Consider the following 24,373-nt stretch of genomic DNA (forward strand, 5'->3'; position numbering starts at 1 on the left):
TCGCGGCGGCCCGCGGCCAGGGCTGGCACGCTCCGGCTCCGGCTCCTGCTCCTCTCGGCTCCGGCTCCAGCGCCCAGCCGGCCTCGCCCCCCGCCTCCGCCCCCGCCGGGAAGGGGAGGGGACGAGGGGCTGCTCGTCGAGCCGGGCAGCGCCGCCTCTATATAAACACCCGCCGGGACGGGCTCTCCCCGCAAACTGGCGCGGCGGCGCGCAGCGGCTCCTCCTCCCGCCCGCGGCCCCCGAGTGCCCGCCCCCCGCCCGGGCACAACTGCTCCGCAGAGCCGCTGAGTGGGACGGAGCGAGGCACCCCGCCGGCCCGCCAGAACGTCCCGCGGCGGAGTTGGCAGCACAGCCCCCCCCCGCAGCGCAGCCAGCATCCCGCGCCGCGTCCCCACCGACGCCCCCTCCTCCCGGGCAGGCAGAGCCCCTTGCTCGAGCTCGGGACCCCTCGCGGGGCTGGTTCGTTTCCCAAGGAGGCCCGGACTGCCCTTCGCGAGACTCCGCCAGACCCCGCGCTTGGCCCGGCCGCCCCGTCGGGGCTCTGGCCAGGACCCGCTCGCCCGCCTCCCGCGAAGCCCGTTCCCGGCAGCAGCCTCGGCGCAAGATGCTCTTCGCCGGCTTCGACCTGGTCTCGGCGCTGGCCACCTTCGTCGCCTGCCTGGTCTCCGTGACGCTGCTCCTGGCCGTGTCCCAGCAGCTGTGGCAGCTGCGCTGGGCCGCCACGCGCGACAAGAGCTGCAAGCTGCCCATCCCCAAGGGCTCCATGGGCTTCCCCCTCGTCGGAGAGACCTTCCACTGGCTGCTCCAGGTGAGGTCTCTGCCTGCGCGCCTGCAGCAGCGCCCCGGACCGGGGACTGCCGGGGACTCCCGGGCGCCGTCCGGCAGCCCCGCCGCGGGGCGGGGCGGAGACAGCGCCTGGGTGGGTCCGCGGAGCTGGGGGGCAGGGCCGGCCGGCCGGCCGGCCGGCCGGCCCGCGGAAGGGAGGGAGGGAGGGACGGCAGTGCGTGCCGGAGGCGGCCTGCACGGCGAGGCGCACGCTGCGGGTCGGGGCCCGAGTCTGCGCTCGGAAGGCTCTGCTCAGAGGCTTCCCCCAGGGAAGCGCGGGCGGGCGGGCGGCTGACCGGCAACCCCGGTGTCCGCCCCCTCGGCTGTCCCGGCCACTCTCCTGCCTCCCGCCGTGGTGGCCACGTCCATCCGGAGGGGGCGCCCCGGGAAGAGAAGAGAAGCGCCCCCGCCCACCAGCCCGCTCTCCGGGTAGGTCCCGCCGCCCCGAGGGGGCTTCGGAGCCAGGGCTGTCGCTCGCCCGCCCCGTGGAAAGTCCTGCGGGCCCGGAGAGTGGGGCGGCCGGAGCGCGGGGCATCGCCCCTTTAAGAGTCGGCGCCCGCCTCGCTGTTGGCGCAGCCAGGTGAGGACGCCGCGGCTGGGCATGGAAAATGCCCCCCCGCCGTCCCGTGGGAGGCTGCCCGGCCCTCCGCCTGCAGTCCCAGCTGCGGAGGGGGGTCGCCACCACGTCCGACGGGGCTGGAAGCCCACTCCGGCCTTCGAGGGAGGCGGGGAAGCGGGGCTCACCCGGGACGGCCTCTTCGGCGCTGATCGGAGCCGGGGCCGGCCGTGGCGCGACCCTCTCGCTCCCGTAGGAGCCCCAGGTCCAGACACGGGCGTCGGGGGCTGGCGAGGAGCCCCCCGAGGGACAGGAACGCCGCTCCCTGGCCCGCGGAGAAGCCCGAAGCTTCCCGCCACGGGTCGTGTCTCCTGCCCAGGCGCGAGCGCGGGGGTCCGAGGTGCGCCAAGGTAGCCCCGCGCCCCTGCAGGCTGCAGCCCCCCCGCGCCCGAGATTCCGGGGTGGCGTGGCTCTTCCCAGCGGGGGGGGGGTCTGTGTCCGGCGTCCCCGGCTCGGGAGAACCCCCGCCCCCCCCCGCCCACAGGGGCGCTTGCAGGCCAGCAAGGGGTTAACAGCCCCGGCTCAATGGGGCTTTATTTGCCCAAGAAAGCTGCGGGGGGCGCGGGGGGGCTTCTCCCTCGCCAAGAGGCTCCGTCCAGCGTCCCGGGCTAAAAATACCGAGAGGCGTCTGGGTCGGGCTGGGCTGGCGAAGGCGCCGCGCATAAAGTGCCCTTTGTGGCGCTGCAGGCGCAGCACAAGCGAGCCTTTCTGGAGGGCCCCAAAGCTCTGCCTGAGATTGGCGCGGATCAGGAACCTGCTCACCTGAACAGCCCCGCTTTGTCCTCGCCAAAATACCCCCCCCCCCGCGCGCTCAGCCGCCCCCCTTGCAGAGAGACCCTGCAAGAGGAAGGCAAAAACTGCGGGCACTTTCGAGAGTGCCTTCAAGAGTTTACTTGGGGGGTACCCAAAATCCTGATGTCCTCACCCCTCTCGTTGCTTGCCCCCCCCCCACCCTATGGCTGTGAACAGCATGTGGGAGAGTTCTTAAAAGTCCTCAGCTCTGTCCGTTTTCTGAGCTGGAGACCTTTGGGGTCCTTTCCCAGAGGATCTCTACCCACCCAGCTCTTGAAAAATGCAGCAAGGAGAGCCTGGAGAGGGCGGTGGGCAAGGAAGAAAAGGAAGCCCCCCTGCCCCTGCTGTGCCAAGATTCCACCAGCTGTCCCTAAGCTGAATCAGGCCCACCCAAGGCAGGGAAAGCCCAGCAAGACTCCATGTGAGAGGCTGCCAACATTGCAGGGTCAACACAGGTCAGCCCTTAGCGGTGGGGAACGGCATGCCCACCTCCAATACTTCACACCTCCCAGACGTTCCTCCCCCTCTGCCCAACCTCTCAGTCAAGAGAGGTGGTCCCCACCCAGAGGGAAGTTCTGTTCTCCCCACTGATGGGAACGTGGGGGGGGGAGCCTGAAGAGGGCTCCTTCCTCTGCCTCCTCACTCTCTTGCCACTGACTTTCTGAAAGCAAAGCTGAGATGTGTTCCTGGGAGGTCCATGGGCATTTAGGGGTGAGAGGCTCAGCAGGGCTGGCCCAAGCCCCTCGCATGCTTCAGGTGGCCAAGCGTGTGCACTCCCACCTTTCCTGCCGCTTGTCCTCATTTCCTCCCCCCAATCTGAAAAACAAAACCAGGGTGCAAAAGAGGCAGCCAGAGTAGCAGACTGACAGCCCAATCCTACGCGCACCTACTCAGAAGTAAGTCCCATTAGAATCAATGGGGCTTACTCCCTGGAAAGTGTGGATAGGATTGGGCTGTTAGCCCCCTGGGAAGCATCCTCAAGGTCAGCAGAAGTCACTGTTGGGAGCCCAAAGGTGGGCCTGGTGGATGTTGGGAAGTAGTGGGAAGGGTGCATGTGGGACTCCTGCCCCACAGCTGCTTCAGAAGGTCTTGTTGGTCAGTGTGCAGCATCTCTGTTGGGCAGCTGTCACTCCTGCCACGCCCAGCATCTGTAGAACCTTTAGCACAGATGCATGCCAACCAGGTTGCACCCTCAGAAGGAACTTGGTGCTTGTGGTGAACCAACTGTTTTCTCCCTGAGCATGTGCAGAGTGCCCCTTCCACACCAGGGAGTGACCAAAGGCACCACCTGTCCAGGCACACGTGTCAGGGAGCAGCCAAGTGGCTTTTCTGCATTCATTCACCCAGTTGTTGCCCAGTGTCCATCTGTGTGATGCTGATACTCGGGCTGCCACCTTCTTTCCTGCAGAAAGCCCTCCTCTCTGGAGAACAGCAGCAGGAGGACTGAATCCGCTCCTGCCACTGGTTCTCTTGGAGAGGCCTGTGCCCAGATGCCACAGAGTCAGGTTGGGCAGCCTGACACCCCACACGGATTGCAGTGGGGAAGGGTGCTGCAGTTTCACATGGGACTGTAAGTGGACAGCAATGGCTGTCTGGGCTGGCGCTGAGGAGCACACCTGGAAGTGCCCCAATTTCTTCTGACAACCACCCTGAGGAGGTCGGGTCACTCTTGCTGCTCAGCGCCAGCCCAGGCAGCCATGGTGTCCACTTACAGCCCCACGTGTAGCTGCAGTCATCTCTCTGCTGTGGCCCTTTGGAGTCAGGAAGGGTCATCCTCAAGCAGCACCTCGCTTTTCTCTTGCCTTGGCCTTCACATGCAGTGAGAAGGACAGTGGCATAGCTGGGGGGTGGGGCACTCAGGCTGGCAGCTAGGCGGGCAAGCAGCCCCTCCCTTTGGGGCCATTCCTGGCAGGGGGAGCAAAAGGGAGTACGTTTTGAGATGTGCTCCGTTTTAGTACATCCATCCTTTTAGAGAGGCAATATTTCCCACTCTTCTCCAAAGCCCATCTGCATTTACTTCTGAAAGACTGTATTCAGATGTGGGTGCATAGGATGGAAGGTGGCCCCCCCAGAACTCCTGCTCATTTGCCTTTAGTTTTGAGCAGCATTTCAATGAGAACCCAGTCTGAAAAGACTCACCCCACTCCAGGTACACATGTACATCTAGGTCCAGGACTGACTAACTGTGCACACTGTGCACCTGGGATGTTCCTGCTAAGTGTTCAACAAGGGGCAGGAATAGCTGCCCATGCAGTAAGTGGCAGTGGGCTGAGAGGACCACGCAGCACCAACCAGGCCTGTTATCCCTTCAGATGTTCTACCCTGTTCTTAGGGAGGGAATGAAGCAATCTGGCTTTTTTGGCAGAGTGGGTGTATCTCCTTACGAGCCCCCCAATTATTATCCACTTATATCAAGTGCATGAAAAATATGGCACCATCATGATAGTGGCCAAGCCCCAGGGGGCCTCCCAGTGCTTCAGCTGCTGGAACTAGGGAGGGATCGTGATTCGAGCCAGCCAGAGGGCCAGGTTGTCTAGCTGGGGGCCCTTCCTCTCAATTCCAGGTGTTGGTCAGGCCATGCTGCAGGAACTCCCTGGTGAACAAAAGGCACTCTGTAGCTGCTTAGACACTCACACATAATCCGGGGCTGATACTAACTCTGGGCTTGATGCTGTTGAACGGAATCCTGGTCCAGGTGGGATCCAGCATTTAAGGACAGGTTATTCTGCTGTGCAGCTGCAGGTCAGGACCTGTCTTGTTCTGGGGGAAGAATGGGGTGCGAGGGGAGACATGTTTCTCACAAGCAGAGCTTATGCACGCCCCATCCATGTGCCTGTTCCAGGGCTCCTGTTTCCAGTCGTCCAGGAGGGAGAAGTATGGGAATGTCTTCAAGACACACTTGCTGGGACGCCCCTTGATCCGAGTGACGGGTGCTGAGAACGTGCGCAAGATCTTGATGGGGGAGCACAGCCTGGTGAGCACCGAGTGGCCCCGCAGCACCCGGATGTTGCTGGGTCCCAACACGGTGGCCAACTCTATCGGGGACATCCACAGGCACAAGAGGAAGGTAAGAGACACTCAGTGGGAGTTGCTGTTGGGTGGCCTTGAAGGGGGGGCAGGCAAGAGGTTTCTTCCCTGAGACGTGGGGGGCACTTGTTCTATGCAGGGACACAGGTGGAGAGGCAGGTGAGCTGCTCCCAGACTGAGGTGCCTGTTAAAGGGCAGATCCACCCACCTGTCCCACCCCCTGCCTCCAGGTGGCAGCCCAATTTGGAGCACTCACTACTGAGGTCCTGTGATGCTCCCGTCAGTCTCTGGGCCACTTTTGTGCCAGAACAGCCCTGCTGCTGGATTGGATCGGACAGCAGCAGTTCACCCAGGCCCACCTCCTGTTCTAAAAGAAGTCACCCAGCTGCCCCGCACAGAGCAGGAGGGCAGCAGCCTCCCAGCAGCCCAGCACCTGCGTCCAGAGGCTGTGGATCCCTCTGCCCATCACGACCAACAGCAAGAGAAGTGTGGGGCTGCCCCAGGTGGGCTGCTTTGTCTGGGATTGTCAGGTTTCCCCCACTCTATTGGGGGTGGCAGTGTGCCTGGAACATCACGTCAAAAGCAACTTTCCCTGCCTTTAAATTGTTAGCCTAGAACAGGGGTGCCCAAACCCCGGCCCTGGAACCACTTGTGGCCCTCGAGGCCTCTCAATGCGGCCCTCGGGGAGCCCCCAGTCTCCAATGAGCCTCTGGCCCTCTGGAGGTTTGTTGGAGCCCACTCTGGCCGATGCGTGTGAGCTGTGGGATGAGGGCTTCCTCCACTGCAGCGGCAGCAAAGGAAAGGCCAGCCTTGCTTTGCGAAAGGCGCTATCGTCACAAGACCTTCATTCATTCATATAAGTTCATCTTTAATATATTCATTTATGTAAATTTATGTACATTTATTCAAATTTTAAATGTAAATTAATTCCCCCCCCCGGCCCCTGACACAGTGTCAAAGAGCTGATGTGGCCCTCCTGCCAAAAACTTTGGACACCCCTGGCCTAGAACATGGGTTTCCAAACTGTGGGTCTGGGACGCACCAGTGGGTCATGGCCCAATTTTTGTAGCGTTGTAAAACTGACAGGGCAGATGAGGCCGCACGCATCAAGGGTTAAACAAGCTGCGGTTGGGGGAGAGCACTGCTGCCCCATCAGCATCAAAGCCCCAACCCTTGACATTTATACATCAGGCTGGAGCTTCTCCAGGCCTCTTGGGAACCAGTGGCCTAGAAGGGACCCCCACTGCAGTGGAGCAAGGATCACAACTGTGGCTGCTGGTGCATCCTTCCTGAGAAGCTCCTTGTGCGCAGCTCACCACGGAAGCAGGTGGTGGGTGAAAGGAGAGGGCCCCCAAAGTGCCAGGACTCCTGCCCTGTGGCGGGAATGTGGCGGCAATGCCCTGTGTGGCAAATGCTCCTGACTGCCCAGAAGCGGCGGCGGGGGGGGGGGGGGGGAGATCTCTAGAGCCAGCCCTGAGCCAGGCTTGGCGGCTGGAATCCCTGCCCCCTTTCGCGGGGGGGGGGGCAGGTGTGGTCGCGAGGCCCAGGCAGCAGGCTGTCAGCGAAGGGGGCCTGTGTTGTCGGGGGGTGCCTCCGTCAGTGCCCACTGAGCAGAGCCGGGCCCAGCTTCCCAGCAGCGTGTTGCAGCGCGGGGAGGGGGGCTCTGCACGGCCAGAGGAACTGCCTGCGATGGGGGGGCGAGCAGAATCGGGGCCGCGGCGCAGCAGGAAGTGCCCCTGGGCACGTGCAGAGCGCCTTTCCCGTCCCCTCGCAGGAGCGCAGAGCCTGCCAGGAGGGGAAGCCTCCTCCGGACGCCGCCCTGCCTCCCTCCAGCCCCACGTGGGTGCTGCTGCTGCCGCCGCGCGTCCCTCCCCTCCAGCCTGCCTGGCCGACCGCGGCGGCCTTTGAGGAATTTAAAGGGGCGATGTGGGCCCACCGACGGCGCGCCCGCCTCTTCTCCTTCCGAGCAGGGCGGCAGCAGCTCCGGTCTCTTCAGGGCGGACTGACCCTCGCGGGGCGGCAGGAAGACCCCCCCCCCGCCATGATCTGGGGCGAGCAGCAGTAGCTGCAGCAGCCGCGCCTCCCTCGCCCCCAGACGGCCTCCCCGTGCGAAGCGTGCCAGGGCTCCAGGCGCGATTGGTGGGGGGAAGGACAGCCTCAGCCGGGCCGAGGGAAGCGCTCGGGCCGGGGAAGCCCCTTGCAGGGCGCCGGGCGTCCTCTGTGCTCCCCGTCGAGGGGCTGCAGGAATCGCCGCAGCCACCCGCGCAGGAAGCGGGGAGGGGGCTGCAGAGGGTCCGCCCCGCCGCCCCCCGCGGAGAGTCTGTCTCCGCTCCCGGCGGGGGACCGTCCGAGCCCTAATGGTTTTACGATGCCTGCTCCGTGAGCCGCATTCCGCGGCAGCCGCCCGCCAGGTCTGCAGCCCGGGAGCTCCTCGCTCCGGCAGGCGGCACGTGGAGAAGTTGAACTGTAGTAACCTGGCAGGCACTCGAGCGTGCCGCCGGCTCCGGCCTTAAAAGGGCGATGCGCGGTGGGGCCCGGCCTGCTTTCGCACGCGCGCTTGCGGACGTGACGCCGGTGGAAAGGCGCGTTTCCTGGCAAGGCTCTTCCTCCGGGTCGAGGAAAGCGGCCCGGGGGGTGATGCGGAACCCCCTTCCCCTGGTCCAGGGGGCCTGGAAGAGAAGAGCTCTCAGGACCCGGTGGACTGTGGGGAAGCTTCCCGGCTCTCCCACCAGGGACTGCCTGAGGTGGCCTGCCAAGTGCTGCCCCCCACCCAGTGAGCTGCCAGGGAAGAGGCCTTCTGGCCACCAGTCCGTGGCCCCTCTTGGTTGGATCCCTCTCCTCCTCGCTCCATCTCTTCTTCCTCAAATCAGGGCTGGGAGCTGCTGCCTAAGTGCAAGTGGGGGGGGGATGATGGCATCCCACCATCGGCTGTGAAGAAGACCCTGGATAAAGTGCCTGAAAGGGGGGGGGGGCGACTGCTCAGAGCCTGAAGGGAGTGGAAGTCTTGTGTGCACTCAGGTGGAGGCAGCAAAGACATTGTGTGCCTGAAGAACCCTTTGGGAATGCCATGTGCAGCGCACACTGCCGGGGCCTTTCAGGGCTATCCACATATATTGCTCTTTTGCCCCTGGAAGAATAAAAGGGCTTCTCTACATAAGAACATAAGAACAGCCCCACTGGATCAGGCCATAGGCCCATCTAGTCCAGCTTCCTGGATCTCACAGCGGCCCACCAAATGCCCCAGGGAGCACACCAGATAACAAGAGACCTGCAAGGCCTCCTGGGAATTGTAGTTTAAGAACATAAGAAGAGCCCCGCTGGATCAGACCATAGGCCCATCTAGTCCAGCTTCCTGTATCTCACAGCGGCCCACCAAATGCCCCAGGGAGCACACCAGATAACAAGAGACCTCATCCTGGTGCTCTCCCCTACATCTGGCATTCTGACATAGCCCATTTCTAAAATCAGGAGGTTGCACATACGCATCATGGCTTGTACCCCGTAATGGATTTTTCCTCCAGAAACTCATCCAATCCCCTTTTAAAGGCGTCTAGGCTAGACGCCAGCACCACATCTTGTGGCAAGGAGTTCCACAGACCGACCACACGCTGAGTAAAGAAATATTTTCTTTTGTTTGTTCTAAGTCTCCCAACACTCAATTTTAGTGGATGTCCCCTGGTTCTGGTATTATGTGAGAGTGTAAAGAGCATCTCCCTATCCACTCTGTCCATCCCCCGCATAATTTTGTATGTCTCAATCATGTCCCCCCTCAAGCGTCTCTTTTCTAGGCTGAAGAGGCCCAAACGCCATAGCCTTTCCTCATAAGGAAGGTGCCCCAGCCCCGTAATCATCTTAGTTGCTCTCTTTTGCACCTTTTCCATTTCCACTATGTCTTTTTTGAGACAGAACTGGACACAATACTCCAGGTGTGGCCTTACCATAGATTTGTACAACGGCATTATAATACTAGCCGTTTTGTTCTCAATACCCTTCCTAATGATCCCAAGCATAGAATTGGCCTTCTTCACTGCCACCGCACATTGGGTCGACACTTTCATCAACCTGTCCACCACCACCCCAAGATCTGTTCTGTCACAGACAGCTCAGAACCCATCAGCCTAGATGGAAAGATCTCTTTCCTCCCTCCCAGCAGTCTCAGCAGGGAGAGGCAGTAGCAAGGCCAAGAAAGCCAGGCTGTGCTGGCTGCATCACCCATGCCTGGGGCTGGTTGTCCGTGGCGCGAGATTGCCTAGCAGCTGTGCCAGCCCCAGTGCTTGTAACGCAGGCCTTTGAGCATGTGCCGAGGGCCTCCAGCCCAGGATGAGGCCCCAGTGTGAGAGAGTGTGAGTCTGGTGGCCTCTTGAGCCCTGCCACCCCACATCCTCAGAATGAAGAGCATGAGAAGAGCTCTCCTGTGCCTGGCTAGTGCATCTACCTGAGCCTGCTTCCCATAGTGGCCACCCAGGTGCCCTTAGAAGCCGGGCAGGATGGCAGCAACCTTCTCGGCCGCTTTTGTTTTGCAACTGGCATTCTGTGGTTTACTGCCTTTGAACATGGAAGCTCTACCTCACTGTTCTAATGCAGCGGGTTTCCCACAGCTGATGTCTGCTGCCCTTGCGGTCACCCCGCTGGCCTGCCCCCTTTTCAGGACTGCTGACAGCCAGGTCTTGTCACCCCTCTCTTTCACTGGCCCCAGTGAGGTTCTCTCCCCCCCCCCCCCATTCTGGGAAAGCCTGAGACTGGGTTCTTTTTGAAGCCTAAAAGCAGCAAGGCCTGCCGAAGCAGCTGGAAGCCTTGAGTGGAGCGAGCAGCAAGCAGGTTGACTGAATAGGGCAGGCAAGCAGGCCGATTCTAGGAGCCAGCTGCTGGGGATGAGGAGGGAGCGGGAGGTGGCTGTGCAGGGACTGGCACAAAGGGCCTTTTTGCCGCACCTCCTTAGGCCTTCAGGACAGCGCTGCCTTTCAGCCAGCCACTGCCTGGCACAATGGGGCCTTGGCATGCTGTGGGATCAGTTTCCGTCAGACAAGATGTTTGTCTGATTCATCTGCTTAGTTTCCCCTTAATTACGGTGTTCCCAGATTGCCGGGGTCAGGTGTGCTTCTTCGCACTTCTAGGCCCGCAGTGCCTCCATGCAGTGGGGCCATTGATACTCTGGCTTGGCTGAGCTCAGAGCCCACTCAGTCAGTTCCTTGCCCTGGAGGCTGCTCCTCCTTTGGAGCTGCTTGGAGATAAAAGCATTGCGAGCGCATTCCAGCTGAAGCACAAACAAGCACCACAACCCTCCTGACAGAAATGGGAGCATGTGCCTTTCATGCCAGAGCCCTTACAGAGGCAGGACAAGTGAGGCAAAGTCAGCTATCAGAGGCAGCTTGCAGAATTGGGCTCGTTGGTCCTCGGAATCTGGCTGCTCTCCACCTCCCGGCTTCTCTCTTCCTTTGCTGCAGACTCTCCTGTTCCATTGAGAGTTGAGGTCGCCTTTTTTGCTTTGCTTCCTCCCCACTCCAGGCCGCCTTTTTCAGGGCCCCTGATTTAGGGGCACATCCTGAAAGAGCAGGACTTTTGGCCTGTCTTCTCTGGGATCCGAGGCCGCCTTGCACTTGAGTTTCCTTGGCTGCGGCAGCCCCTCTCTCCTTAAAGTCCCTCTCACCATCTTTCCCCTCCTGAGAGGAGACTCTCGTGTCCTGACCTCCTTCAGTTCTGGGATTCAGCTCTGCTCCAAGAATATTTCTGTGAACTTGCCCAAGGGCACTTCCAGATGTGCCATCCAGTCGCGGCCATTGACCCTGAAAGAAACCCTCCAACAGTACAAGCCCCTGAAAGAGGACGGGGCAGAGAAGGGGCTCAGCCCCTCATGTGACTGAACACAGCAAAACCAGCTCTGTCCTACAAAGATGGCAAAGCAGCCATCAAGGACCAGTTGCTGGGCTTACTAATGGGTATGTTCCCCCCTCCCCCATGAATGTAACCATGGGGAGAATGAGGGTGAAGGACTGCAGCGCGTCAACCACCTATTAGGAGTTTGTAAACAAAGTGTGAGAATTCTGAACAAACCCCCCCTCCCAACCTGGAAGTGCCCAAGGCCGTCACCCCCATTTTCCAACCTTGCAGCATGCAAAGCAGCAGCTGGGAAGGCAGTGCTGGGGTGGTGGTTTCCTTCCTGGACATCTGGCTTTCAGGCCCAAAGGCAGGACCAACTGGTGGTGGTGGGGGGGTGTCTCTCTGTTTTCTGTGCCGCTGGACCTGGCAGTCCTGGGGTACGTTCCTGTGCCAAGTCTGCTGGCAGACGAGACTTGCAGGGCCACTGAACCATCAAGCCGGGCATCCTGTCTCCAGCAAGAGCCAAGACTTGGCTGGGCTGAAAGGAGGCCTCCAGGGCTGTGAGGCCTGCTACTTGGACTTGCTTGGATTGAGGGAGGCCAACCTGGCCTCTTGACAACCTGGATTTCCCTGGCTGCTGGTGACCCTCAACTCCTCTCCGTTAGAGTTGACTTTGGGGCTTATGGGGAACACTTGTCTTCCTAGTTCTTTCAGATATGTATTTCTGAGAACAAGCATGTCCCTCCTTTCATGGTTTATTTAAGGTGGTTCTGTCAGGGGAGGGTCCACTCACTTGTGCCATGAGGGCTGACTAGCTACCCGGTGTTGGCACTGCTTGCTTACTCTGAGAGAATCTGTCTGGGAGACTGCAAACTGCACCCACTGGTTATTCACACAGTCACTTTTCCTGGGACGAAGGAGAGGTGTGGCAAGAGCTTTTGGTGCTGCCGTGGGCTGTCAGTCTCCCTACATCGCCCTTGGGCGCATAAACACCTCAGGGGGTGACGTGAGTTCAGGACTTCTTTGAGGGCAGCTGATTGTGGAAACGGGACTTGCGCTGTCTTGCTGCGATGTTTCCACTTTACCAGTTTTCTCTGCTACAGTTGCATAGATAGGAGCTGAATATCTGCAAGAAACTGGTATCTGGCGACTGTGCTGGGGATTTGCCTGGTGCCAGTCCGAATTGGAGATCCACTCTCCACCCAAGGGTCACCGTCAGGTCTCCCTTTCTCCCCCCCCCAGCCCCAGAATGAACTCGGCAAGCAGGCGGCGCCGAGGCTCCCAGAGCAGCAGGCTTGGTGTCGCACATACCTGGACATCCTGCTGCCGAGACACCAGGGCAAGAATGTTCTGCCTAAGGAAAACCGTAATGCTCGAAATATCCTGTTTTCATTCCATGCCGTGGTTCAGTTGGCTGCTTATAGCTGGGATCATTCAGTCCCTCTTTGGAGGGAGCTCCCCATTCCGTCCCCCCTCCCCACCCTGAAGGCCTCTTACTGGCACACTTGCTTCAGAGGCCCAGGACGGTGTGCTGGACGATCTTTGTTTGTGGAAAAAAAATTGCCCTACCTCGCACTGGGATGCTGCAGCTGCCCGGTCTCTGTCCAACACAGCCTGCTGTGATGCCCGCACTGTAGCTTTCTAGCATGTGAAGAGATCAAGCTGATGGTATTCATGGCAACTTTGCAAACCAGATTGAAATCCTGTGGGAAAGATCTGCTTGGTCCCATCCAATCTGGCTTGCTGCAAAGCTTTGCACTGGTGCTGCTTTGCTGTAGTCTTCTGAAGCACCTGTCTTGACACAGCTGAAGAGATTCGCCTCTTGGCCGTGCTCGCTGTTCTTGCAGCTGAACTGTCAGTGCTCAGCCCCTTTCATAGGGGACTAGTGTGGTGTTTTTCTCACACACACTAGTTTTTCAGCCATACTAGACGCTGTTCCAGAACCGCCTTTCAGAGCGCAATACCATAGTCTTTTGAGATTGAAGGTTGCCAACACAGTGTGTTGATGCCTGGGCATTTCCAGGGAGGGTTGGGGAGGCCCTTCTCAGCATGGTGTTTTGGAGTGCTGCTGCCAGTCAGCGCAGGCACAGAAGCCCTGGGGTTTGACTCCGAAGGAGGCCACTTCATCAGCTCCATTCCAGCAATCCTGGAAGGAAGCAGGGAGTGAGTGGGAAGGGAGGTGCAGTTCTGCAAATGTTCACTAGAGGGAGCAGAGGATTTAGGCTACAGGTAAGCAAAGCCTCCGAGGGAGAGTGTTGGGAAGAAGGGCTTCAAAGGCCCAGCAAGTAGTACTGCCTGGAGTGTCACACAGGCTGCGCAGGGGCCACAGAGCACGGGCATGCGCTCTAGTCAACCCATCTGTTGCCAGAGGAGGAGGTGATGGCTGCATGTATGGCAAGAGATAAGGCCATCAGCCGGTGGAAGGACAGCACGTGGTTCCTGGAGAGAGCAGCTGAGATCTGCAGCTGGGACTTCCTGGCTAGCTCCTCCCTGGTTCCTGCATCCGCTGGAAGGTGGCTGCTTCCACTCCGCGTGAGAAGGGCAGGCCAAGGACCTGGAGGGCGAGGCAAGAGTCTTCGCGGCAAGTGCTGCCTGCACAAGTGTGCCCGCCTGCCGTCGCTGGCCATAGCGTTCAGTCTGCAGAAAAGGATTTCCTTTTTCTGAGCAGAGGAGAGGAGAGGAGAGGAGGCAGGAACAAGAGCCATCCGTTCCGCAGCGCAGTCGCCACTCGCTTGAACTGCAGCTTCCAGAAAAAAACACGCAGCAGGGGGGTCGTTGTCAGGGTGCTGCTCAGTGCTGTTCCTGAGCATCACTTGGACTTTGGGTGCCGACGGGCATCGGTGACAGTCCCAGCTTCTGCCTGCCTCTGGCTGCCAAGGAGACATTTCCTTCCTGGCACATGTGAACATCTTGGGCACCTCTCCAGGTTTGGGGAGGGTGGAGAGAGGCCTTGTCCCTGGTTTCCTTGGGGAGGGGAAGGGAGGCACGCTGGGTAAAGGCATCTCTCTTGTAGGACTTCACAGCAGCTCCCCTGGCCACCCCCGTCTCCTGGACCGGGGCGAAGGTCTGGCTTAAAAATAGAACCGAGGAAGTAACCTTGGCTGTCAGCTGCTCGCTCTTCCTTTTATCTCTTCTTCTGGGTGCATCTGGATGGCTCTTGTTTTGGATATGAGGTGCCTTCCAAAGCTGCAGTGTGCGTCAGCCCATGGCCAGTCCCTTGATAATCCCCTAATGATCCTTGAAGCGTGCCAAAGAAGGTGGACAGCCCGGTTAGCAGGCCTGGTTAGCCGCATTAATCATCGGGGGACTGGCCACGGGCTGAAGCTCACTGCAGCCCTGGAAGGCAGAGAGCAGGCCCCAGGTATTGCATGCCTTCCTGTCTGTATGTGTGCAAGTATGAGTGAGGCAAGTGTGCTGGGATGGGGAGGAGCTTGTGAAGATCCCTGCTGGATCAGGCCCAGGGCTTATCTGGTCCTGCTTCCTGTATCTCACAGGGCCCACCGGATGCCTGAGGGAGCACACAAGATCACAAAAGACTTGCATCCTGTGGGCACCCCTTACCATTCAGTGATAGCCTACCTCTAAAACCAGGAGGCTGCATATGCCCATCTGTGATGGACTTTTCCTCCACCAATCTGCCCGATCCCCTTTTAAAGGATCTAGACCTTCAGGTGCCATCACCACTTCCTCTGGCAAGGAGTTCCTTAGATTAATTACCTACTGGAGAAAGAAATATTTCCTTTTGTCTGTTCTAACTCTCCCGACATTCAGTTTTAGTGCCTGTCCCCTGGTTGTGGTGTTGTATGACAGGGAAAAAGAGGAGTGACAAACCAGGTTTGCTGCTTCAGAAAAAACCAAACAGTCCACAGATGTCCTTGCGCTGTTTTGGGGTGGCTGACGCCCCATGTGGTTCGGTTGCAATGTCTGTCTGTGTCCAAATGCTGCTTTCTGCCCCCAGAATTCCAGGGGCAGCTGCACTTTCTGGGGGAGGGAGAGGTGCCCTGCTCTATGCTTGCCAATGTCTGCACTGAGCAGGGTTCGTGGGGTGGGGTGGATCAAGCTGTGCAGGGGATCAGGCCACAATCTGCCAGGGTTGGTCTTCGTCCCTCACCATTTTGGGCCGCAGTGACGCCTTCCTGCCTGCTTTTCCAGACAGTATCCAAAGTGAGCTGCACATTCCGTAAAGCCTACGCAGGCGGTAATTTGCACTTAGATCCCTTGGGATCTGCTTTACAGTGAGTCAGGTGAGGGTGGGGGGTGGATGGTCCAAGGAGCCCCACACTGGCCGGTCTCACAGCTGAATGGCTGCAGTTAGGGTCTTCCTCGGCCTTGCATCCAGGCCTGTCCAGGGTACTCCGCCATACAGCTCCAGCCTCTTGCTGCCTGTGGATCTCCCACTGAGGGACTCCTCCCCCCCCCAGCCTGGTGCCCGAAGCGCAGCTCTCTTTATGAAGCAGGCATTGTAGCCTCTGAGGCCATCGCCGAGCGTGCCTGTTATCTGACACAGCAAAAGGCGCCGTGCGTGAGCAGTGCAGGGCCGCGTCCAGGAAACGGTTCCTCTTCCTCAGGCAGGCCTTGGTGGCAGAAGGGGTGGGGGAAATTTCTCACATTGACAGCTTGAAAGGTGATGCTCTCTGAGAGAGGCTGCTGCCAGCTTTTGCTGGAGAGGAGTGGAGCCTGTGGCTCCCCCTCGCCTTCCCCAGCCCAGCTCTTCCCACCAGGTCCTTCTCGACAGGAGCCGGATGTCGGCAGACCTCCTAGAGTCTCGACTGACCTTCACCTTGGCCCGTGCCCCCTGCTGCTGGTGCTGGGAGGCCTGGCACGCCAGGCACGTGTGAGCTAATCAAAAATAAGCAAACATTCCCTTTCCGCCCAGGTCCTGGGGGGTGGGTGGAGGCCGTGTGGGGCAGAACAGAAACGTGAACTGTGGAGCGCTCTGGATAGAGAAGAGGCTGCCAAAGTTTTTGATGCTGCTCAGGTATCCTCTTTGGGCCATAAATCCCAGCCCTGTCAATGGAGCTCTCTGGCAGGCCCTGACAAGGTCAGTCCAAGACTCTGCTGTGGCAGATGTCTGCACCGCACCGCACCGTCACAGCAGCCTGCGTTGGGGTTCCCTGTAGTATTTCTGGCCATGCTTCCCCTCAGTTCCAGGATCTGCTTGCGCTGCACCCTGCTTTGTGAGCCCCTCTCTATCCTGAGCAGCAGTTTGGGTGGCGCATGCATTGGCAGCACCTGGGTCCCTAGGAAGAGAGGAAAGGGACACACACTGGACACGACCGTTGAAGGAGTGCGAGTCTCCCCTCTTTGCAATGTGCAGTTCCAGGTGGTTTAATTTGCAGCAGCACAACAGGCTCTTTATCCTGCCAGCACAGTGATCTTGTCACCCCATTTCACAGATGGGGGAACTGAGACAGAAAGAGAAAGATTTGCCTGAGCCTGGTGTGCAGAATGCCGGTGGTTTTACTGGTGCAATAACAAATGATGTAGACTTGGGGAAGTGGGCACTTTTCCGTCCCTGCAATAGATGCAAAGTGCACACATGCAGTCCCTGATCCTCTCCTAACCTTTGCTCACTCACCTCTTTCTCTCACAGAGGTTATTTGCGTGAGGTTCATCATGGATGCAGTATGTGCATGTTCTATATCTACGCATTTTTTATATGTGTGCTAAACCCATTGTAAGAGGTAACCCAGAATCTCTTGCAGAGGTGGAATGCGGGTGAACTGTGGCCAAGAGCATTTTTATTTTAGTTTAGTTTACGTTTATTTTTTGATTCTGTCCTTCCTGTGAGGTGCTCAGTGCAGCACACACGGCATGCTTGTTTGCACCCCTCTCCCTTTTATCTTTGCAACAACACTGTGAGGTGCATCGGAGAGAGTAAGCAGTGGGCCTGAGCCACCTGAAGATCCTGTGCAGCGTTGCCTGACGCCTGCTGGCTCACAGAGGTTGCACATCACTGCGGTGGGACCCAGTTACCAGTCTTTTTTGTGGGGCTTCAGGTTCACAACCAGGCTCTGTATAATCTTAGAGATATACGTAAAATGTGCACCTGAGTTAATGGTCCAAATGGATCTAAGCATGTTTTAATCTAAAATTGCGTACCTGTAAGCCTACGAGTTAACAAGCAAGATGCGTAGATGACCTTTGAAAAGTAAATAGTCACAACACCACTTGTTTTAGTGGCTGTGAAATGATTTAGTAAAAATATTTATTTTTACCCTCCTGTGGGTCCCAGTTGGGAACAATGGGTCCAGTTGGCTTAAAGCTGGTCCTGTCTGTAGTGATGGTGGAGTAACTGCCCCTCGTGACCTCTCTCGTCACCTGTGTTCTGCCTGCCTTCTCCCCTGCAGGTGTTCTCAAAGATCTTCAGCCATGAGGCCCTGGAGAGCTACCTTCCCAAGATCCAGCTGGTGATCCGGGACACTCTGCGTGCCTGGAGCAGCAACCCTGAGCCCATCAGTGTCTACTACGAAGCACAGAAGCTCACCTTCCGCATGGCCATCCGGGTCCTGCTGGGGTTCCGGATCCCGGACGAAGACCTGAGCCACCTCTTTGAGGTCTATCAGCAGTTCGTAGAGAATGTCTTCTCCTTGCCGGTGGACCTGCCTTTCAGTGGCTACCGGAAGGTAAGAGGTGACTTGATCCGGGCGTGGGGTGGAGGACTAGGGAAGGGCCTATCCCAAGGGAGGATCGTGAACTAGTGGGCTGACTTGGAGGAAGGCAGCTTCCTGTGTGCTAAGAGTGGCTTGAAGTGTGGTCAGGTGGTGGTCTGTTCGGCTGTTCCTCTCCCTGCAGTCCAGGTGTGTGCGGTGCTTTGGTCAGTGATGATTTCTCTCCTGTAGAAACAGCTGATGGTGAGGGAGAGCTGCCTGGGGAACTCTGGGGTGCAGGCATCGCTGCCCAGCAGCCCTTTTTATCCAGGGCTTCAGCCTTCTGGTCTTCCTCCTGCAGGGGATCCGTGCTCGAGAGGTGTTACAGAAGGGCCTAGAGAAAGCCATCCGGGAAAAGCTGCAGAACACGCAGGGCAAGGACTACTCGGATGCCTTGGACATCCTGATCGAAAGCGGCAGGGAGCACGGCAAGGAGCTGACCATGCAAGAACTGAAGGTATGGAGGCGCTGCGCTGGTCAGGTGGGAAGAGGCCACAGAGCCTGGGTTGCTTCTCGGGTGCAGAAGCTTGCGAAAAATGCTTCCTGGCACGTTCGTGGGATACGCTTCTGGGAGACCGACCTTGATGGCAGAACCTGCAGCGCCACCAGCATCAGGCCTTCCAGGACTGAGCAGTGACGCCTTTGCTGGGGCTGCAATTCCACCCCTGTGCTCGTCGCTGTGCCCTTCTGGGCCACTGCTTAGCAGTCAAAGTGCTTCCTAGGAATCCTCCTCCGCCCTCCGGTTTGGGTACTGAACTTCAGCTGAAAGGAGAGTCAGAAAGAACGTGGACGTGCCTAGTCAGGTGTAGGAACCAAAGTTGGCCACAGTGCCCAGGTCAGGCCGCAGAGGCTCCCAATGCGAATGGTGCCCTGAGAAACAACACTGGCTGTGCCTGGCAGTGGGGATTTGGACCCAGGCTTCCATGGCTTGAGCCTGGCTATGCTGCCCTGCCTTTCACGCATATCGCTCCCTGTTCTTTTTGCCCTTCAGGATGGCACCCTGGAGTTGATCTTTGCTGCCTACGCAACCACAGCCAGTGCCAGCACCTCCCTGGTCATGCAGCTCCTGAAACACCCCCAGGTTCTGGAGAAGCTCCGGGAAGAGCTGAGGAGCAAAGGGATCCTCCACAACGGCTGCCTCTGCGAGGGCTCCCTGCAGCTGGACACCATCAGCAGCCTCCACTACCTGGACTGCGTCATCAAGGAGGTGCTGCGGCTCTTCACTCCCATCTCCGGAGGGTACAGGACGGTGCTGCAGACCTTCGAGCTGGACGTGAGTGCAGGAGCTGGAGGGCAGTGGGGCAGAACCTTTCACCTCCCCAGGTGTCAAAACGAAGGACCCCTTTGTGATACAAATCCTTTTTAGGAGGGTTGTCTGGATGAGGCAGTGCTCTGTGCCTTGCTTTCCCAAGAATCTGTGCCCACAGGTATGCAAACAGCTGCCTTTTGGGCAAGAACAGTGGCTCAGGGTGATGTACATTTTTAAAATGTTATGAAAATGATTGCATCTAAAAAAATGATGCGGGATGTCATGTGATGTGAGGAAGGGGCAGCTTAGTGCCTCTTCAGGAGATGCATTTTTATCCTGCATGGAGGAGGTCCTGAAAAAGACTGTGTCTTCTTGGGATCTTAGAGGCCTTAGGAACAGCAAAATGTTGGGGCAGCGAAACTCAATCCCTGGAGCCAACATTCAAAATGGGGGGTAAGAAAAGTGTGGGTTAGAACCAGATGTTTGGATGACATGCGGGTGACTCACTGAGAGCAGATGGAATTTCTTACTAACCAAACAGCATCTCTTGGCCTGGCTGTTGCAGTTTGTAGATCTTCCTGAGCGTCAAGCGCTTGGGTTCATACCCTTTTGAACGGAACTGGCAAAGGATGAGTGCATGTTTGTGTTCCTGTCTCCAGTACCCCACATGTTGCTCATTTATTGTCGCATTAGACACCATGTGGGTTGCTCTCCGTGAGTATTTGGTTGATAATTGTTCAAGAGAGATGAATCTCATCTGGGAGAACATGGCTTGAGGCTTGCTTACATGGCCGTTTTTATGTCATACAATCACCAGCTGTTGCCTGCTTTCATGGGATTTTGGCTGGTGTCAAAGTTCTGACATGTGTTGAGGTTATGACATCCCAACGCAACCTGTTTCTCCAACTTTTCTAAGGATGTGGTGAATCACTGGAAAGCCATCAGACGGTCTTGTAGTTGATCCCTCCAAATCTACCAGCCTACAAAAGTTCTTGGTTGCCCCCTGGGCCATGTGTGCTTCCCCTGGTTTCCGGCACAGGCAGCAGCAGCTTGAGAGACTTTTCTCTCCCTTTAACTTTTTAAATTTCCACGTTCAAAAAGCAGCAGCACTTAAAAGCAACTTCTCAAGGGCCTTCCCTGCCTGATGATTCAGGGGGCAGACAAATCTGGCTCTTCTATGGTTTCTTGTCCCATCCCCAAGTCCAGTCCCTGCCTCCTTTGGTCAGTCGGCCAGCCAGCTTGTCTTTCCATCCTGCTTGTCCCCTGTGCAGTCGTTCCACTGCTGACACTCCCCTTTGCTTTCACCTCCACAGGGCTTCCAAATTCCCAAGGGCTGGAGCGTGATGTACAGCATCCGGGACACTCACGACACAGCTCCTGTGTTCAAAGATGTGGATGTGTTCGACCCCGACCGCTTCGGACAGGGCCGCTCTGAAGACAAAGACGGCAGGTTCCATTACCTCCCTTTTGGTGGGGGTGTACGAACCTGTCTTGGCAAGCATCTTGCCAAGCTGTTCCTCAAGGCACTTGCCATTGAGCTGGCCAGCACCAGCCGCTTTGAGTTGGCCACCAGGACTTTCCCGCGGATCACACTGGTGCCTGTTGTCCACCCAGCTGATGGACTGAAGGTCAAGTTCTCTGGACTGGATTCAAATCAGAATGAAATCTTGACAGACACAGAAGCCATGTTGGGTGCCACTGTGTAAGCCAAATCCTTGGCCTGCTTCTCTTGGCGGGGGAGGTCAAGGGGGCCGGAAGAGGAGAAAAGAAAGGAAGGAAAGGAAAGCCCCCACTGGGAGAGATGCTGCCTGACCAGCCTTGTGGAACAACTTTGGGCAAAACCTTCCCTGAAGAACAGGCCAAAACTATGGTGTTGTGCTAGTGGGAGGGGAGGGAAAAACAGACGCAAATTGAGGAGGTCTCCTTGATGGATTCTGTCTTATTTCCGAACACAGAACAGAAGGGGATGGCCTTGAACGTACCCAGGATGTTGCCATAAACTGTGTGCGTGCACTTGCTCTCTCTCTCTCCCTCCTGCAAGAAGAGGTTTGCTGCTGCTGGCGGAAGGCCTCTTTCTTTGTCAGCTGGCCTTCTGAGGTCCGGCTGCCAAGTCCTTTGTGAAGAGGTGCTCTTGGCCAGAGGTTGAGCAGTGAGTGGTTTCTGATGGATGCCCCCCTTCAGAGTCTCAGTCAGTCCGCAAAATCAGTCTGCAATGCAACAGTGTGTGTGGGGAATGTGCTTGCTTTTGTTAGAGAGAATGGCCAAGAGAATCCCTTGCCAGACCCCGAATCAGTATTGTGTGGTTTGTGGGCAGAACAGCTCCCCTGTTCTGTCATCCCAGTGTAGCTGTTTCTCCAGTGTGTGCAGCACCAGGGAGAAGCTGCGGTACTTCTCCCTGGTGCCAAGCAGACACTGGAGAAACAGCCAAATCTGACTTGGGAACTGCCAAACCTTTAGTAAATGCTCACCAGCTGTTTCGAAACTCCAGGTTCCCCTGGCATATTTACAAGAGCTTGAGGTGAGCTGTCAGAAACTGGAGGAGAAAGGTGTGCATTTCTGTAAAGTCAGAAGACCCTCACATGACTGAATCCATGTTTTGCAAAGCCCCTGTGTATTTCTCTGGAGTTCATGCCACAGATACTTGTGTCTCAGACTTATATCATCGTGAGGTGTCTCTGCAGGTATTTTGCCACTACTTCCTTACACCAACAGGGTCAGGGAAGCGTAACATTGAAGAAGGGATCGTTGGTTTCTCGGCTTTCAGGGAGAGTCCTTCTGGGCCTTGTGAGTGGGAGAGCTCATTGGTCTTCTCTGAGGACCAAGTCCCCAGCCAAATTTCAGCCTTAGTCTGCCACCAACTCCTCTAGTCAGCCACAATGAGTGTTAGAGAATTGGGGTCATGACCAATATATTTTCAGACACTTCCAACTGCTGCTATGCTGCCTACCTTGAAATCCCCTGTGGGAAATCCTTGGTTTCCCATAAGGTCATGGGCTTCTCTCAGTTTGGAAGTCCAGGGCCCCACCTGTGTCTGCAATAAGTAATGCTGTGGTTTCAGGTGCCTGAAGTTGCTCCTTTGCTCGGATGGTTCAGGAATGGCTTGACTTATCACAGCATTAAGGGTAACAGCACTGACATCTGGGGGGTGTGATATTCTCCTAGAGCTGATGAGCTAAATGGGAAGAATCTAGCAGAAGGACTGAATGGACTGACCCACTGAAATGGATGTTGTGCAGGAACAACGCTCTTGCACACCTCCCATGGAATGGGACTGGCACAGGAGACCTTCTTGCTGAACTGTGCCCAGTATGTCTTTCACTCTCTCTGCTTCAACCAACACTTCAGGTGCAATCTTGTGCACGTATATCTGGGAGTAGGTCCCATGGAAAACGACAGGACCTAATTCTGATTAAACTTGCATTGGACTGTGCTGTTAGTTCAGCATTTGTTTCCTTGGTCTGTACAGTGCCGTTGCGGGAACCTGCTTCATGCATGTTCAGACACTTCCCATTATTGCACTCTGAGAAATGCCACAACCACCATGAATTAGCAAGGGAGGTGCCAAGCCCCCAGGAAGAGCGTGTGCATCCAAGCGTGGTTTCCTAGCTAACAATGGGAATTGAGAGCTGGCTGGTAAGGAGTCTCTTGAGGATTGGGATCTGTTTGCAGGAAGAGCAAAACTATAGATGTTTTCATTAAACAGTTACATTTCTAGGGTCATAACTGAGATTCAAAATGGGGGCTACCCAGGCTCACCACCAGTTGCAGTAGGAAATGGAACTGCTTGGACCAGCATGTTGTTCAGAGGTGTGGTGAACATTCAACCCCCACAGCTTCTTCACCTGTCTAGGGAGTTTGGAACACATCTTGTCTTATTAATGGAGCTGTGAACCAAGGAAAAAACATGGTGAATGGATGCTCAGGAGTAGTTATCTCAGTGGCACTTTTCATGTAATCAGATTGCTTGAGAACCACTCTCTTGTTCTCTGAAGTCAGTCAAAAGAGATCAGACCCTTGGATCTACTAGAGCAGGTCTTTGATCAAAGCCATCTGAAATGCCAAAATCATTTGTTGCCAACTTGCGCACAGTTTTAATTATGAAAACATTGGATTGGGAATCTGCAGACTTGCAAATGTGGCTGAAGCGTAGCTGTGATCTGATAGAATCGGCAAAGGGATAGAATCTGTCGGCAAAGGATAGAATCAGCAAAGGGACAGAGGCAGGAATGAGAGAAAAAGAGGGAACCAGGAGAGTGAATCCAAAGCCAGCAGTCTTTCTGGTGCGAGGTCATCCATTTGGGCAGAAGGGGTCTTCAGCATTCGGGCTGAGTCATGGACCCTTTTTATGCATACTGCAAAGTGACTCCCATGTGCACCTGTTCTTTTAATCTTCCTATAAATGCCTTCTTCGTTTTGATGCCCTTCCTTGCACGAGGTTCCTCGTCTCCCTCCTTTGCCCTCACTGCGCATTGCCTCATTTCCCCACATTCCCATTTAATCTAATAGGCTGTGGTGATGCATGTGATTTGTCTTGCTGACATTACAGCACATGTCTAACTCGTGATGAAAATGAGTGCAAATACAGGTTGTGTTTGTCGCCACAGCCCATAAGATTCAGTGGCAATGGCTGCAAACTTAGGCAAGGACAGTGAGGGCAGAGGAGACGAATGACCTTCATCAGAAGCTGGGATGTTCCTTTGCTGGCCTCTCTCTTTGACTGCTACTTTCAGAGCAGATTTGGAGCAGCTTAGTAGTCTCAAATGCAGCATGCCACATCTATCAGTAAAGTCTCTTCTGAAACCCCCTTTGAAATAAATGGGAGCTGCGTGCGGGTGAGGCAGCTCTCCCATTCATTTCAAGGGGGCTTGTGGACAAGAACTTACCAATAGATTGTGTCCCATGCGAATAAAGAAATGATGACTAAAGAAATGTCACCTGGAAAGGGTGACACTGTTTCACCTGTTTCACTGCCAGGATCCCAATGGATGTTTTGGTGAATGTTGGTTTTTTTGGTGTTTTCTGAACGTTCACCCTTGCAGTCAGGCAAGATCGCCCAAGTGCTTCTTTCCCAGCAAAGAGACACACCCAACAAGAACAGAGTCCCTCAGCAGTCAGGACTTTCCGGTCCAGAGGCACAGCTTCCGTGATGGGTTGAAGCCTCTCCTTGGAAATTCACCCCTGCTTTCATGCGGCCCTTCTCGCTTCTTGTTTGCACACATCGTGAGCTTTATGTCTTAAGCAGCATATCTTAAAATCACAAGATTGCAAGCAGTTCATCTTAGAGAGCAGATGGCGTCTGAATTCAGTGTACAATTTTAACTCCAGCTTCACTTTGTATCTTCACATTAATTCCACATGTCTTACCATCACAATGAATCAAACCTCTCAAGCAGGCAC

At 56.6% G+C, this 24,373-nt stretch overlaps 1 protein-coding gene across 2 annotated transcripts; it reads left to right on the plus strand.

Moving 5' to 3' along the window:
- The first annotated feature begins 604 nt into the window (after positions 1 to 604).
- On the plus strand, positions 605 to 20,682 carry CYP26B1 (cytochrome P450 family 26 subfamily B member 1). Of its 2 annotated transcripts, XM_066632432.1 has the most exons (6): positions 605 to 808; positions 5,076 to 5,300; positions 17,428 to 17,703; positions 18,029 to 18,184; positions 18,719 to 19,000; positions 20,290 to 20,682. In XM_066632432.1, exons 1-6 carry the CDS (start codon positions 605 to 607, stop codon positions 20,680 to 20,682), a joined length of 1,536 nt encoding a protein of 511 aa, XP_066488529.1. The 2 variants fall into 2 exon arrangements, with proteins under 2 accessions (XP_066488529.1, XP_066488530.1); XM_066632433.1 differs by lacking the exon at positions 5,076 to 5,300.
- The last annotated feature ends 3,691 nt before the right edge of the window (positions 20,683 to 24,373 follow it).

The sequence above is a fragment of the Tiliqua scincoides genome, chromosome 6 (genome assembly GCF_035046505.1).
Source record: "Tiliqua scincoides isolate rTilSci1 chromosome 6, rTilSci1.hap2, whole genome shotgun sequence".
Lineage (NCBI taxonomy): Eukaryota > Metazoa > Chordata > Lepidosauria > Squamata > Scincidae > Tiliqua > Tiliqua scincoides.